Below are 15916 nucleotides of genomic sequence, written 5' to 3' on the forward strand. Positions count from 1 at the left end.
CGCATTGGAGAAATCGAAGGAGATGTAGAATGCCGCTTCGGCACAATGTATCCGAAGTGGCCAAATTCCATCTGCGATGTCAACGGGAAGGCTGACGACAGCGCCGAGCCACCATAGAGACTCTGTATGCACGAACTTTTGGCCAAAGCCTGTCATCAAGGCACATTGTCGGACTTACGAGGAAGAATCTCTTGGATGGCCACCACAACTGTCGAACAAGTGCCGCCGTCTTGCAAACGGGCTCGCTCTGCATCTCACCCCTCCTTGATTGGCCAAGGCTGCTTGTTCTTGAGACTGTGTGTCTGATTGTGTCTGAACCCAAGAGCGGGTGTTTGATAGGCTGGATCCTAGCCGCCGCTCCTCCGCATCCTCCTGCTGCCGAGCACAGCATTTTCTGGGCATCAATTCGATTCGCTGCCGGCTTGTGTGGGCGCTGTCTGGGCTTCTGGGTCGTCTTGTTCACACGATTAGCTGCTGGAGCGCGAGCAAGCAACGCTGCCGCCTGTTGTCGAAGTGCTATACTTGGGCAAGGTAGTTGGAGAATAGTCTGGCGGTTGTTCCAGACGCCAAGGGACGAGGCTAAAACCAAGCCGTGTGGTAGGCAAGAGCTGAGTACTACAGGGAATGTCCCAGTACGAGCTCGACTGGCTCTGAAGCATTATTCATGGCTGCAGCTGTTCCTTGTGCCTCGGTCCCTTTGCTGATGCTTGCCTCTCTCTCTCGCACGTTTGTCCGCGTTTCACTCTTCTTTGTATTGGAGGTTTGCCCTATTCAGCGAGTGGGCAATGCATCTTCTGTTGTATGTTTGTATGGCGAATGTGCGGATCCATCGGTTGACCGCCAGAAGAGAGCGATGCAAGGATGAGACATTGATGTCTTGGCCAGCGCTGTTGCGTGGACGAGTGCCAACTCTCAACTGATTAACACGTATCGATTAGCCGATATACACATATCGAGACCCAGTGAAGAGGGAAGGTGCGATTCAGGCGGAACGTGCACCTGCTGCGACAACCCAACCACACGTCATTTCCCGCTTCTGGACACTGTGAAGGTTTCATGAACCCCTCGACCTCTTTTTTCCATTCATTCACCCATCCCTCCACCAGAACAAGTCTGCGATATATGAGGTACCTACAGATGCCGGTGTTAGTCGGGAAACCGAACAAAACAAACGATTCGCAAACCAACGCAGCGACCTTCAAACAATCAGAAGGACCAGGTACACAATGTATCAGTACCTACGGAATGCGAGGTGGACTGCGCCATTGGCTGGGCTCCCGCTGTCTCTGGTTGTTCGCTAACACACACAAGAGCCAGGACTTCATCTTTGCGTCTCTCGCCTGCCTACTCCGTACACTGTACGAATCCCCAGCTTCTCAATGCTGGCTGCACAAGTGCATATGTTCTAATGACGGCCTATGTTGGATCTGGTTACTCGTTTATTACACTACATGGCCCCTCACAAGAGCGAGGCGCAGCAGAATGGACGGGACTGACCGTCAAAGTGCCTTCATCTTCCAACCAAGCAGAGCCCCATATGACGACCCCCTTGCCTTGCCGCCCACACTTGGGACACGCAGATTTGGCAGACCTGGATAGGCCAGGATGGACTGGGTCTGACACTTGGAGCGCAGCAGGGCCAGCAAAGTGCATTGCGAAAGCGAGCTACTTCGTACGAGCCACCAGGTGTCGCGTCTGGCATCGGGCTGCGATCCATGCATGTCCTGTCTCGGAGGCTGCATGCAACACGGCACAGAGGGCCTCCGTCGCAGGCTTCGGGGCGAGACCGTTGACACGCAGCCCCCATAGCAGAAGTGCGCCGAAATCTCATTTCTCTAGACCGGCGATGGCTCTTTGGGAGCTGGCAGGGCTTGCAGTTCTGGGGGAAGCCTGACGAATTCCGAGCCATCGGCGAGGGCGACGGCTGCCGGGGGGGGATGGATCGCTGGTAGCGCTGGGTCGTTCTCGCTGTGGTGCCATCAGCTGCCTCGCGACAACAAAGTGCTCACTAGCCGCCATCTGATCCGATCCATCGCCTGCATGCATGCAGCGGCTGAGCTACGACTATGTAAGAGCATACCACGCACGGCACAGACTGCTCCGTCCTCGTCCGCACTCCATATGAAGAGGCAGACTATTGAGCTCGGCGCTGCAAAGTACCTGTACCCGGGCCAGTCGCTAACTCGGCACCAGGGAGCAAACCCATCTGCTTTACAACCTCCACTGAGAGTAGCCGCCCTCATCTCGCTGAATTTCCCACACCCTAGAACGCGGGCGGTTCGGCTCCTTGAACCACAGTCAAAGCGATCCTTGCTGGGGAGCCAGTAAATGAAGGGGATTTGTTCGACTTTGCCCGAAGCACTGAACGCCACCGTTGAACGATGAGATCTCACCGAGACGTTTAAGAGGAACCTTGCCCCCCCGCCGCTGTTCCGTGACGCCTGCAGAGTGGCCGGCCTCCCTTGACCTCTTGGCTGCTTGGCTCGACAGTACATCCATACTAATACCCAGGCAGCATACACGCATTTCCAGCGGGGCACCTCCCGCCACCAAACTCTCCCGACTCCCTCTTACAAGGCCACGCGCCTCTGCTGTCATTCGGCTATCTGCGCCCGTCAGGCCCATCAGTGGCCATTCTTTAACATCCTTCTCCCTTTTCGATCTCGATTCTTGTCTTCTTCCCTTTCTTCTTTGTCTCCCTTACAAAAGAGGCTCTGCTGAACATTACATCTCTGCCCCGTGTCTGCAGAATCATATCCGACGTGTTTCTCACCATGGCCTCTCAGACGGCATCTCTGACGGCATCTCGGAAACCCCGTGTAAGCCGGGACACTGGCTTCCCGGAGCCATTCGATCAATGTGAGCAGACCGCACCTATACTACGCCGCCGCCTTCCGTCTTCATTTGGGTTACGACTGACTCTTCATTTTTTCTTCATTCAGTCAGCAATACTACTCTCCCACATCCAGATGCCGACCTCTCACCAAACGCTTGTATAACACACGATGACCTGATTGGCGACTATGCTCTCAAGAGAAAGCGAATGTCCTTCTTATCCCGAAACAAGAACAGGCGAACCCTCACCCATGGAAGCCTTGGCGCTCAAAGCGGCCTCGTCAACAGTGTCATGTCCCTATCGCTGTCCCGCTCCAGCAGCAGCAGCCTTCAAGTAGTCGGTGAAGCAGCCCCTAGGTTGACGAGTCCTTCGACGGCCAGCTTCCAGTCCAAATGCGGCAGCGAGAGCGCAGAATCGACCAAGAAAGAGGACGAGACACCACCGTCCTCGCCTGATAGCACAGGCCACAGCCCGAAGAAGTCGCATCGGTTCAGCAAGTGGAGGCGCTCTCGAGGAGAAGACCGGGATTGAAGCGCTGGCCATATACATACCGCCTTTTGACACATTGTCGACGACATACACCGTACGTTTCGTACGCTTCCTTGCTTTCTTTGGACACTGGATGCGCAGAGGGACAAGGGACAAAAATCCGGAATGAATTTACGACTCTCTTTTGTGAACTGGTTTATACAGATGTTTCATTCAACTTCTTAATCTATTGGCGACGGAGTTCTGGGCTGGGTATCTGAAATTGGGAGCAAGGCAACAACAGTTGGCAAACACAATGTTTTCTCTCGACACACGGGGTATGGCTTGGTTGGTCACTTAAAAGAGAATGGAGTTTGTCTTTAAACTTGGCAACAAGTATGCAATCGCGGGGGGGGGAAGGCTGGATCTGCTTTGTGAAATTACGGCATGCAGACTGGCAAGTAGAGTAGACGACGTGTTAATAAAGCTGACTTCAGTGGCTGTTTAACAATTACAACTGAGTTTGCACGCTTTTCACGACGAAGAAAGAAATGGTCTTGAATTGAGAAATGATCTGTATTTCTCAGCAAGTGACATAGAAGAGCAACTATCCTTATGGATGGGCGCATTGCATTCGACTCGGCTGTGGAGCTCTGTTCCCCATCCCCTTTCCCCTGAACGACACGAACGGCATGAGCACGTCCTCTCCACTCTAGCTGCCGCGGTAGGTGGTGTAGCTGTACGGACTCAACAGCAGCGGAACGTGATAATGCTGCCCCTGATCAACCCGGAAGACGACCGTCGCCTCCGGGAAGAAGGTGGCCTCGTCGCCAAAGTAGCCGGCGGTGTCGAAGCGCAGCGTCCAGCGCGAGGGCCCCTGGACGGCGCCGAGCACGTCCTCGAGGGTGTAGAGGGGCACCTCTCCGGCGGACGTCTCGGAGCTGTAGGGCAGCCAGACGGTGACGCGGCCGTCGTCGTTTGTGAGGGACTCAAAGGTCTTGAGGGCGTTGTGGGCGTTGTGGCTGGAGGGGTGTTGTCCTGCTGCTGCTGTTGCGGAGGAGGAGGAGGAGGAGACGGGGGCGGGACCCTCGAGGCGGACGCGGAGGCCCTTTGCGGGGCGGCCGGCGGTGGTGTCGAGGACGTGGCAGGTGATGCGGTCTTTGCTGGCCATGATGGGTGTTTATGGTGTTTTTTTTTTTTCCTTTTTTTACCTTCTTGGGATGAGTTTGTTTGAGAGGTGCTAAGAAAGGGTGATGAGAAAAAGAGGTTGTATTTGTGTGACGGATGAGGTGGTGAGATGGTGGGGTTGGAGGGCGATGAGATGCGAGATGCCGGTTCTTGAGTGTACTCGTAGCTGATCCAAGCGAAGCTTGATGAGAAAAAGAGAAGAGTAAGAGAAGAGAAGCGTCCAAAAAGAAAGCAAGGCGGGATCTTTGCTTCTTTATATGCACCTAGCCGTCTATCGTCTGTCTCTAGCAAGGAGCTGCGCCTTTCAGTTCCTCGAGGCTGTGTGTGTATTTGTGTGTGATTGTGGGATGAGTGGTATAATAAACATGGAGCTCGATCCAGACAGGATTCACACCCAAGGTCGGCTGCAGTCAGTTATTATTAGGTAGGTAGCTTAGTACCTATGTAGTGTAGGACTTTGAGCTGGTCTTCTTTTATAGCGGGCATCCAATCAGTGCGAGCCACGCTGTGCGCCGGCCGCCGTTGGTGGAGGTGGCCGGCTGTTGAAGAGCTTCTATTCTTGATTTGAGTCTGAATTGTTGGTTTGGCGCCTTGGGTAGGCTGTTTGGCTGTGATGGATGGGTTTCATGTTTGGTGCGTGTTGATTGCTTGATTTGATTGCTTGGTGCGTTCGCTGCCAGGCTGAGACTGCCGAGATGCAATCACATGCTACCTTATGACAAGGCTGTCTTGACCAGATGTCGTCACATCCCTTGTTCCTAGGTAGGTACATACCTAGATATCAGTATGTTATTTTCAGAATACTAAAAGCAACGCTGAATGCAGTGTCAAGTCGTATAGCATCAAACGGCCCCCAAAATACAGCGTGTGGCCTCTCGCCAGCTGGCCGGCATCGGCTGTCGCCCTCTATTTTGTCCGCCGTTGCCCCTCCATCGGCCGTCGCATTCTGTTTTCTTTCGCCTTCCAAAGGCCTCGAACCCGCTCTTATCCGCCCCCCTTCTTTGTGCGCGTACTCGTTCCTTGTGTAGGTACCTAGATTCTGTCTGTAGCCTTGCAAGCCATCGTCTGCGTCACTGCCAGCCTCGCCTCCTTCTCTCCTGCCATTCTCTCTCGGTCTCTTGTAGTATTCTCTTTCCTCTTTCTGAACCAGCTTATCTAATCTTTTCTTCATCTTCCCGTACTCTGATACTCACTCGCCTCTTCTTTTTCGCTTCTCTCCTCCAACCCCAGACCCTTTGACATCACCCCCGCGACCTCTCCTACTACACAACAACAGCACAAATGGCCGCCGTCCTCGACGCCGACGCCCTCGAGCCGTCCCTCCAGTCGCTCCTCGACCAGCGCTCCCTCCGCTGGATCTTCGTCGGCGGCAAGGGCGGCGTCGGCAAGACGACCACCTCGTGCTCCCTGGCCATCCAGCTGGCCAAGGTCCGCCGCTCCGTCCTGCTCATCAGCACCGATCCCGCGCACAACCTGTCCGATGCCTTCAACCAAAAGTTCGGCAAGGAGGCCCGCCTCATCAACGGCTTCGACAACCTGAGCGCCATGGAGATTGATCCCAATGGCAGCATGCAGGACCTGCTGGCCGGGCAGGGCGAGAACACGGAGGATCTGAATGCCATGGGCGGCGGGCTTGGCGGCATGATGCAGGACCTTGCTTTTGCTGTACGTTCTTTTTTGCTGTTGTTTCCCCGAGACTCATATCCCAACTCTATACTAATCTGTGGCATGGCAAGATCCCCGGTATCGACGAGGCCATGTCCTTTGCCGAGGTCCTCAAGCAGGTCAAGTCCCTTTCGTACGAAACCATCATCTTCGACACCGCCCCCACGGGTCACACACTCCGCTTCCTGCAGTTCCCCTCGGTCCTCGAAAAGGCTCTGGCCAAGGTCTCCCAGCTCTCTTCCCAGTACGGACCGCTGCTCAACGGCTTCCTTGGCTCCAGCGGCGCCCTGCCCAACGGCCAGAACCTCAACGAGATGATGGAGAAGCTCGAGTCGCTGCGCGGCACAATCTCGGAGGTCAACGCCCAGTTCAAGGACGCCGAGCTCACCACCTTTGTGTGCGTCTGCATCGCCGAGTTCCTCAGCCTGTACGAGACGGAGCGCATGATTCAGGAGCTGGCCAACTACGGCATCGACACGCACAGCATCGTCGTCAACCAGCTGCTGTTCCCCAAGGAGGGGAGCGATTGCGAGCAGTGCAATGCTCGGCGGAAGATGCAGCGCAAGTACCTCGATCAGTACGAGGAGCTCTACGCCGAGGACTTTAATGTGGTCAAGATGCCGCTGCTGGTGGAGGAGGTGCGAGGAAAGGAGAAGCTGGAGAAGTTTAGCGAGATGCTGGTGAAGCCGTATGTTCCGCCGCAGTGAGGGGGGAAAAGAGGAGGAGGGGATGCGGCTGGCTGCGAGGAGAGAGCAAATTCACAATAAGAGCAAAGAAGAAAAAAACCAACAAAATTTGAGACGATACACGGAGTACGAATAATGCTGTATGGGATCTGTATGTGTCTAGATGCTTTCCCGGGATAGATTTGTACAAATACGGAGCTTTGGTACAGGTTTACTGGATGGTTCTCTTCGAATGGTATTATATCATGGTAATTACGTCAAAGGTCTGAACAAATACATCCACTGAGTAGAGAGTAGCACATGTTGATGGAAATTCGTGTCTTTAATTGGAGCCTGCTATACCGCTCCCAACCTATGCTACCAAAAAAAGAAAAGGTCCTTGAAAGGCGTTCTCATCACGCCTCAATTAACCATCCACCCCTTCCACCCTTCAACTCAAATCTGCCCCATTTCAAACAAAGTAGTAAGGAAATTAAAAACCCCCGTCTGCTAGTAAACAAACAAGACCTCCGAGTGCCTCTGATGCTTCATCACCCTAGAATAAGGTGTAATCGATCATAATGAAAAAGAAAAACCGAGTGTGAATGTATTGGAGCATGGGAAAGAAAAGGGGTGGAAATATTGAGGGCAGACGGGAAAAAACGCCTATTCGGAGCCAAGGTCTGGGCAAGCAGTCCATTTCATCTGGTGGAAAACTGCGCAATATGTCCTCCATGTTGTTTTTTTCTTTGGCCATTGTACGTTTCTGATTTGTGTGCTTGCTAGCTGTTTTTTCTTTTTTTTTGGGTAATTTGTGAGGGTATGTGAGGTATTTGTGCGCAATGGAACTTATATCGTAACGGGGAAGGGGGTTGAGATGAGAAATCATGTCGCCGTGGAAAGAAGCTGCGCTCAGAGTTCACGGTAATCGCTCGGCCGTACTCTGCGTTGCTTGTTCTGGTGTCGATGCGGGTTGACGGGTTTCCGGAAGTAGGCATCCTCATCCCCGCCGGCGACGGCGCCGCCTTGAGGGAAGTTGCCCCCGTTCTGGTAGCCGTTCATCATGCCTCCGGCCATGCCGCCGCCCATCCTGCCCATGCCGTTCATGTTGTTGTTGTTGTTCATGCCACCCATGTTGTTCATTCCCCAGTTGCCGTTGACGCCGCCGGCGCCGCCGCCCATGTTGTTCATGCCGTTCATGTTGTTCATGTTGTTCATACCGTAGCCGCCGTTCATGTTTCCGTAGCCTCCGTTCATATTGTTGAAGCCTTGCATGCCCATCATGGGCATATTCATCATGGGCATACCCACGCCCATCCCCATGTTCATGCCCATATTCATGCCCATGCCGCCCATGCTTCCCATTCCACCCATGCCGCCCATGCCCATCATGTTAGGCATCATACCCATGCCTCCGCTAAACATCATGTTGTTCATACCCATGTTGGGCATGTTGGGCATCATGTTACCAGTGGCCATGTTGTGCGACTGTTGGTTCTGCATCGCGCGGGGCCCCTTGGGTATCTTGGGATTCTCCAGAAAGTCCTCGGCGGGTCTCTTCTTCGAAGTGACGACCTCCGCCTTGACAACCTCGACCTTGCCATCTGCACTTATAGTGCTGGAAACGAGGGATTTAGACTCAGTTGAGGGCGACTTTGATGATGAGGCAGCTTGTTCTGTAGCTGTAGCTGGTGTGTCGGACTTCTCCCTTGGGGATTCGATGCTGCTGGGTAGCAGCACCTTGCCCTCCGTGGCGTCTCCCCCCTCGTCTTCCTTCTTCTCTGCATCTTTGGCTGAATCGTTCTCCGACTTGCCCGCAGCTCCCTCTGAGGTATCCTTGGGTGATGACGGAGGAGTCGCCTTGGCAGCTTCCTTCTCCTTAAGATACTCCTGAATCTTCTTTGATGCTTCCTCGTCGGGCTGAAGATCATCGATTAGCACACCTTCGGTCTGACAGGCAGGGCAGACGAAGTCGCTTTCGATGAGTGCGTTGGTTATGCAATCATTGCAAAACGTCTTCTGGCAGCACGGGGTTTTCATTGGCTCTATGAACATTTTCTTGTCAATCGAACACTCGAGACCACGCTCCTGCACTTCCTTGTCCTCTGCCTGCGAAGATTTAGCGGCGGCGGACGAGGATTTGGCCTTGGCCTGGAATTGCTCCCAAGATGCCTTGTCTGGCTCAGCAATGACAAAGTCTCCCTCGGCGTTGACCATGATCCCCGAGGGCCGCTTGGTGTCGTCGCCTTCAGACTGAGCCAGAATGACAGACTTGTCCACCTTTTGCAGGAATGACCGGGGGATGCCAGTAGTACGCTTGACACGAGGTCGGTTATCGAAGTCAGGATCATCGTTGGTCGGGCACAGTTGGATCCAGTGGCCCTTATTACCACACCGGTAGCAAATGTAGCCATTGGGAGGATCATGGTCCGGAACGTTTGCTGGCCGCTTGGAGCCGGGCTTGAAGGGAACTGGTGCTTGGCTATTTTAAAGATGGTTAGCAACATTGAAACTATGTCAGATGAAGGCGGGGGAATGCCATTGTGAGTCAAACTTACTGAGACAGCTCCTCCTGCTGGGCTGACCACTGCTCCGTCTGAGCGGCGAACATGGCGGCCATGCGGTCTTCCTCCGTCATAGCATCGTTCATCTGGCTGAAGGCATTCGTGCTCGGCTTAGAGGCCGACACTTTGGAAGACTGCTCCTTGCGGCCAGCATTCTTGGCTGCCACGGGCATTTTCCCCGAGACATATCGCGCGGCTCGTCCGGCTCCAGGCTTAATCGCCGGTTGCCGCCGAGCGATGACTGTCGTGGATCTGGGGACAATCGTAGTATCATCATCATATTCTACAGCCTCGAGTCAGCACTTAACAAGCTCAATGATGCAAGGGATGGGCTCTGTTCGTTGATATCTCACCTTCACTGTTATCGTCTGTGTAAATGAACAGGTCGAAGTCCGTGCCATCGCCCAGTCCGCTCTTGTTGATGATTTCACGCTTGAGCTCAAAGACTGAGATACCTGTGCCGTCAAATTCCACTCTCGTCGGCTCCTTTTGCGACTTGAACTTGAAGAACACTGAAGAAGACATTGTTGCTGTCGAGAAGGAGGACTCTTCCTCGCCTTGTGTTTCGGTTACAGGCAACAAAAGCAATAATGAGGGAGAGGATGAAGGGTGTGAGGACGTTAAGACTCGTCAGCGACAAGCCGGAAGTGGTTATATATCTGTGAAGTAAATACGTCGGAAGACCTCAGTCGTAAAACAGTGACTAAGTGAGTATTGATTTTTTCTTGCTGCTAGAAACCTTTTTTCTTTCTTCTTTTTCTTCTTCTCTTCTGCTCTTTGTGTATGCACCTCCGTGCTGTTTCAACTCAAGCTGAACTCAAAATAATCAATTCTGATTGTAATTGGAAGAAAAAGGAACAGAGACAATAGGGCAAAATGGGTATTGTGAATAATGGAGTACAAGCGGCCAAAGCCAGAAGGAAAGACAACCCTAGAGTTCCCCCTCACTTCCTGATCACCATGATAGACCAGCCTTTGCACCAGCAAATAAACAGCCCTTTGTTAGCCGTCTTCGGAACCTCCGTGAGACAGACTAAGAAAACTCCAAGAAGGCGGGATCAAGAGAGGACAGAACAATGAGGATTTTTTTTTTTTTCAGCAAGTCGACGGTCGGCGGCTGATGGAATACGAGTCGCTTCGCGGACGACGTCGCCGAAGGGCTTGGTTACGAGTGCCGATTCACCAGACGCTGAGTTTCACAGCGATCGCACAAAGCAAGGCCGCGAGGATTTTCAGAGCCGTCGAAAGCGCTGCTCGGCGTGTCTAAAATCGATGCACGGATGGCGAGCAGTTTCCTGTCCGCAAATCTTCGATGAGTCGGTGAAGGCGTCGATGGCAAGTCGATGGAGTCGGTGATGTGTACAGGGAGAAGTGAGGAGAAAAAAAGCAAGCGGCGGACGGGGACTGCTAGTAAGGCCATTATTAATGGGACGCGTTACGGCATTGATAGTAGCGAGCCCAGACCTTTTCCGTCCCAACGGCGTTTTGGCAGCGCCGGCAGAACCTTTCTCCGGCACGCACCTGCTCACGTGCCCAGACACCGTCTTTGAAGAGGCAACTGCCAGCCATCATTAGAGGCAATCAGAAGCGAAGCTTGAAGGACGGGGAGACTTGACGGGTACTTTTGTCCCGGCACGGCTTGTCAGTCTCCGCTCACGCATGCCGAGCTCCGTTCGCAATGGGGCAGCCCTTCGGAGCAAGTACCTTCATGGTACCCCGTCCCGTAGGAGCACCTTGATCGTTCGCACCTGCCGTTGGTAACCGGTTTGTCAGAAAAAAAAGTTCCCCTCCATCTGCCCCGCCGCGTGAAGCTTCTGCAGCAGGTGCGACTTGCTGGAACTTCGCGCTGAAGGAGGGCACTTTGAGGTAGGGCGACATGCCCCGCACCGTTCTTTCTAAATGACTTCTCTCCGCTGCTCTCGACAAATCTGGACGAGAATCAAGCCTCTCTCTCCATTCTCTCCTTTTGCTCTTCAAGCTCCTCAGATCTCTCGATTTGCGTCCCGGCCGTATCTCACCGACTCGATCCGTGCGCACCAAGCAAGAAAGATGGCGCCTCAACTCGACAGCTTTTTCAGCCAGGTCGACAGCTCTGCTGACCACTTCATTGAGCGTCTTCGCAAGGCTGTGGCCATCCCTTCCATCTCCGCCGAAGATGCCCGCCGTCCCGATGTTGTTCGCATGGGTCACTTCTTGGCCGACGAGCTGAAGGCTCTGGGTGCCGAGGTTGAGCTGCGCCCGCTCGGCAAGCAGCCTCACAAGGAGCACCTCGACCTGCCTCCCGTCGTTCTCGGACGATATGGCAACGACAAGAACAAGCGAACGATTCTCGTGTACGGACACTACGATGTCCAGCCTGCCGAGAAGAGCGACGGATGGGCAACCGAGCCCTTCGAGCTCACGGTCGACGACAAGGGCCGCATGTTCGGTCGCGGTTCGACCGACGACAAGGGACCCGTTCTCGGCTGGCTCAACGCCATTGAGGCCCACCAGAAGGCCGGCGTTGACTTCCCAGTCAACCTCTTGATGTGCTTTGAGGGCATGGAGGAGTACGGCTCCGAGGGTCTGGACGACCTGATCAAGGCCGAGGCTAAGAAGTTCTTCGCCGATGCTGATGCCGTCTGCATTTCGGACAACTACTGGCTGGGTACGGAGAAGCCCTGCCTGACCTATGGTCTGCGAGGCTGCAACTACTACTCTGTCGAGGTCTCTGGCCCTGGTGCCGACCTGCACAGTGGTGTGTTTGGTGGACAGGCTCACGAGCCCATGACCGACCTTGTTCAAGTCCTGTCAACTCTTGTTGACTCCAAGGGCAAGATTTTGATTCCCGGCATCGCGGAGCAGGTTGCCCCTGTCACTCCGGAAGAGGAGAAGCTCTACGACAGCATTGCTTTCACCATGGAGAACCTGCACGAGTCTCTGGGCAGCACCACCACCATCCACGACGAGACTAAGCCCACTCTGATGGCTCGCTGGAGATACCCCTCGCTGTCACTGCACGGTATCGAGGGTGCCTTCTCTGCACCTGGCGCCAAGACGGTCATCCCTGCCAAGGTCATTGGCAAGTTCTCCATTCGAACTGTCCCCAACATGGACATCGACACCACCAACGCGGCTGTCTACAAGTATGTCGAGGAGCAGTTTGCTAAGCTCGGCAGCAAGAACACCATGAAGGTGTATGCCCAGCACACCGGCAAGTGGTGGGTTGCCTCGCCAAAGCACTGGAACTTTTCCGCCGCTGCCAAGGCTGTTAACCGCGTCTGGGGCGTCGACCCCGACTTTACGCGAGAGGGTGGAAGGTAAGCTACAGCACGCTTCTTGTTTTGTCCCGTAGCTATGCTTTATTCCATCGGATGTTAACATTTCCACGCAGTATCCCCGTCACTCTCACCTTTGAAGAGGCCACTGGCAAGAACGTCCTGCTGCTGCCCATGGGAAGCTCTACGGACGGCGCCCACTCCATCAACGAGAAGCTCGACAAGCGCAACTACATCGAGGGCATCAAGCTTCTGGGTGCTTACCTGCACTACGTCGCCGAGGAGCCCCAGAACTAATTGAATATAATGAATAAATGGATACATAGATTGAAGCATTGAAAGCACGCGCATTCATCATATTGTTATTGATAGTTGACGTGAGAATGATCCGATACTTGAGCATTGGGACTTTCAGAACTTGAAGTGTCAGGCCTCGATTTGTTCCCTATGAAGACCGAGGCCCTTCCCCACCCGTGCGTCTGACGGCTCGTCCGGCTGGCTGGTCTAGCGGCCCAGCTTTAGCGGCATCTGGGTCCCAAGACACGAGGAAATGGATCGGTTGGAGGCCAAAGTTGCAGAGCCAGCGACAGAGTCCCGGCGCTGCAGCCCGCCGCTAATCGCCAATGGGGCAATTTGACGCCCCATGACCCTCGAAGACTAGGGCGGCCCAAGGGAGCTCAAGCAGTTCATGTTGGGCATGAGCTGTCTGTTAGTACTTGGGGTTGCTCTACCTAATACGGTGATAATGTTTAATGGAGTGCTCCCTCTATGAGTATGTAAGATCACTGGAAGATGGTACTGGAGATGATCAGTTTATAGGTGCCTTCTTGGAAGTAATACCTATAACGAAATATTAGAAAGGGCACTTGATACCTACCTAATGTTGTATGTAATATAGGAACTGACGTATGATGCTGAGAGCTGTATCACCTGGTGTTAGTGGCGTTTGTTCATTGGGTGCAAATGAAAGGATTCAGACGTCGGGTGCTTGTATGCGGGGTTATGCGGTTGATCAATCATAGCAACGTTCTATCATTTTTTGCAAGTAGCTCGTAGGTAGGTATGAAACGGCGATAGGTAGATTACAGTTTGAGATGGGCGGTGTCGGCTGTTGGGGTCAAGCCACCGGGAACATGAAGGTTTCAATGCCCAGCAAGCACCTCGTTTCTGGGCCGACTTTGTCTCGTTTGTCAGACAATCTCTGCTTTCTCTATTACCGCCTTTCGCTGCTGAGCATCTCCTTTCTGCTTCTCTTTTACGACCCCTCGCCATTCAGAGGACGTGCATGGCGAGCTTGATCTGGGGCGCCTTCGCTCTCAGCAACGACGACACGCCCGCCATGGTGCGCGAGAGCGGCATCTCGGCTACCAAGCCCATCTTCCCCAGCTACCTCCTCCCCAGCTTCAAGTTTGCTCTCCCCGGCCGTCGCCGCCACTCCGCGTCGTCCTCATCGTCCACGTCGTCAGCAGCATCCACGCAATCGGAGTCGTCCAGCGTCTCATCCGCAGTGACCACGCCGACTGGCTCTCCTCCAGACGACCGCGATTTTACCTTTGACGCACCGCTGAAGAGCGAGCCATCTCCAGGCCGTCGGCTCTCTCGGACGGCAGCCGATACGTTGCGCTGTTCGAGTTGCTCGACGGACATTGCCTTTACGTCGCAGATTGTCTCCAAGGGATTCACCGGCCGCTATGGCCGTGCCTATCTGATTTCGCCGGCCACCCCAACAGGCCTGTCGTGGTCGGCGGCGTCGGCGCCCTCGCTGCTGAACATACGAATTGGCAAGGACGAGAATAGGCAGCTCGTCACGGGGTGGCACGTCGTGGCGGACATTTGCTGCGGGATATGCTCGCGCAAGCTGGGGTGGAAGTACGTGGACGCCAAGGAGGAGTCGCAAAAGTACAAGGTGGGCAAGTTTATCTTGGAGACGGAGCGGGTGGTGACACATCGGAGCTGGGAAGACGTGCCTCTTTCCGAGGGCCGGGAAGTCGCATGGGAGGTGGAGGGGAAGGGGGGAGAGAAGATCGGAGGAGGCAAAAGGGAAGAAGAGGAGGAAGAGGTCGAGTTTGATTCTTCGGATGAGGAGGAGTGCGAGGCTGTTTTTGCTGGGCTTTGGGATGCAAAGACGGCGGCTAGGCGGAGGATTCGCCTGGGCAAGTGAAGGCTGGCGCGGTAGTGATGGATGAGGCTGCTGATGTGTTTACAATGCCAATTTGCTGGATACCCGTCTTTGTCGTTGCCGCAGTCATGAAGAGGGAGAGTATACCCAGGCAACAGTTGCGTCTCTCCTTTTGATCTTTACCTATTTTTTTTTTCTTCTAAAGCTTCTCGCATGATGATATAATGACAGTCCATAGGTTACAACGTACGATGCGATTTGGGCTTTGGCTTTGTTCCCCTTTTCCAGAGAGTAACACGATGTCCTGCCTCAACGCTTGCTGAAAGTCATTCTGTCCTCCGGATTGCATCACGGCGTGCAATCTTTGGCCTTTTTTTCTGTGGTAAAAATAGGGGACACGACGTGATTACTAGTCGTAGACGCCTTACTTGACTTTCATGAGCTGATGACTCGTTCTGGCTATGAACTTGGCCTTTATCGGATGCAACTTGATGGATCTATCGAGGCCCCCGAGGTAATGTGGCTGATATTGAGATTCAGCTCTCCATCCCTTCGTACGTGTACGCCGTCTACCTGTACCAAGGCACTCTGTCATACTTTGGGCATCCGACATCGCGAGGAGTGTGCAACCCACAGGCACATCTGAGCTGATAAGCCACGTTTACTCCTACAGACGCCTATCGGTACGACGTGCAGCCGGTGTGTAGCGGACACGCAGGCTGATGTGGCATGAGTCTAGTTGAGAACAAACATGATCTTCGGCGGGAAAAGCTGTTCTCGGCTTGTTGAGCAGGTCTGATCTGCACAGAGAGATATCGCCAGATGCAAGGGGGCTGATGGCTGATGGATGATGGATGATGAGCTGTATCGGAGGTGAGGTGAGGTGAGGCAAGGCAGGTAAGCATACAACATCAGTAAACCATGAATACCTACCAGGTATCTACCATTCGTGTGTGCCCTCGCTTTCACGCATCAAGTAGACGGTACATGTAAGGGTCCAGGTCACTTGATGCTCTTTGCAAGCTGCCTTGCCCCCCCTTTATCTCCCATCTGGTCTAGAATCCTTGTGGATGGATGGGGGGGAAATGCACACCGGCTCCAACCCCCTGAGCGGGATGATACGCGCCTCGTACGAGCACTGAGATGGTGGTGTT

The 15916-nt window shown here is 53.9% G+C and overlaps 6 protein-coding genes across 6 annotated transcripts; 4 read left to right on the forward strand and 2 right to left on the reverse strand.

Moving 5' to 3' along the window:
* The first annotated feature begins 2501 nt into the window (after positions 1 to 2501).
* Positions 2502 to 3763, forward strand: TRIREDRAFT_75854 (uncharacterized protein). The gene is made up of 2 exons (XM_006963140.1): positions 2502 to 2859; positions 2943 to 3763. Exons 1-2 carry the CDS (start codon positions 2775 to 2777, stop codon positions 3365 to 3367), a joined length of 510 nt encoding a protein of 169 aa, XP_006963202.1. The 5' UTR covers positions 2502 to 2774; the 3' UTR covers positions 3368 to 3763.
* Positions 3764 to 4016: 253 nt separating this feature from the next.
* Positions 4017 to 4475, reverse strand: TRIREDRAFT_104842 (uncharacterized protein; the record flags this gene model as incomplete). Its single annotated transcript, XM_006963325.1, has 1 exon — positions 4017 to 4475. The coding sequence occupies one exon, from the start codon at positions 4473 to 4475 to the stop codon at positions 4017 to 4019; it is 459 nt and encodes a 152-aa protein (XP_006963387.1).
* Positions 4476 to 5524: 1049 nt separating this feature from the next.
* TRIREDRAFT_75859 (uncharacterized protein) lies at positions 5525 to 6864 on the forward strand (the record flags this gene model as incomplete). Its single annotated transcript, XM_006963141.1, has 2 exons — positions 5525 to 6157; positions 6229 to 6864. The coding sequence occupies exons 1-2, from the start codon at positions 5774 to 5776 to the stop codon at positions 6862 to 6864; spliced, it is 1020 nt and encodes a 339-aa protein (XP_006963203.1). The 5' UTR covers positions 5525 to 5773.
* An 870-nt stretch (positions 6865 to 7734) lies between these two features.
* Positions 7735 to 9911, reverse strand: TRIREDRAFT_2869 (uncharacterized protein; the record flags this gene model as incomplete). The annotated part of the gene is made up of 5 exons (XM_006962990.1): positions 7735 to 7889; positions 7953 to 8234; positions 8292 to 9304; positions 9381 to 9669; positions 9740 to 9911. 5 exons carry the CDS (start codon positions 9909 to 9911, stop codon positions 7735 to 7737), a joined length of 1911 nt encoding a protein of 636 aa, XP_006963052.1.
* Positions 9912 to 11344: 1433 nt separating this feature from the next.
* Positions 11345 to 12940, forward strand: TRIREDRAFT_120675 (uncharacterized protein; the record flags this gene model as incomplete). The annotated part of the gene is made up of 2 exons (XM_006963142.1): positions 11345 to 12685; positions 12760 to 12940. The coding sequence occupies exons 1-2, from the start codon at positions 11436 to 11438 to the stop codon at positions 12938 to 12940; spliced, it is 1431 nt and encodes a 476-aa protein (XP_006963204.1). The 5' UTR covers positions 11345 to 11435.
* Positions 12941 to 13982: 1042 nt separating this feature from the next.
* Positions 13983 to 14804, forward strand: TRIREDRAFT_57574 (uncharacterized protein; the record flags this gene model as incomplete). Its single annotated transcript, XM_006963143.1, has 2 exons — positions 13983 to 14630; positions 14664 to 14804. 2 exons carry the CDS (start codon positions 13983 to 13985, stop codon positions 14802 to 14804), a joined length of 789 nt encoding a protein of 262 aa, XP_006963205.1.
* Positions 14805 to 15916: the final 1112 nt, after the last annotated feature.

Source organism: Trichoderma reesei, assembly GCF_000167675.1.
Source record: "Trichoderma reesei QM6a unplaced genomic scaffold TRIREscaffold_4, whole genome shotgun sequence".
In the NCBI taxonomy this organism is placed as follows: domain Eukaryota; kingdom Fungi; phylum Ascomycota; class Sordariomycetes; order Hypocreales; family Hypocreaceae; genus Trichoderma; species Trichoderma reesei.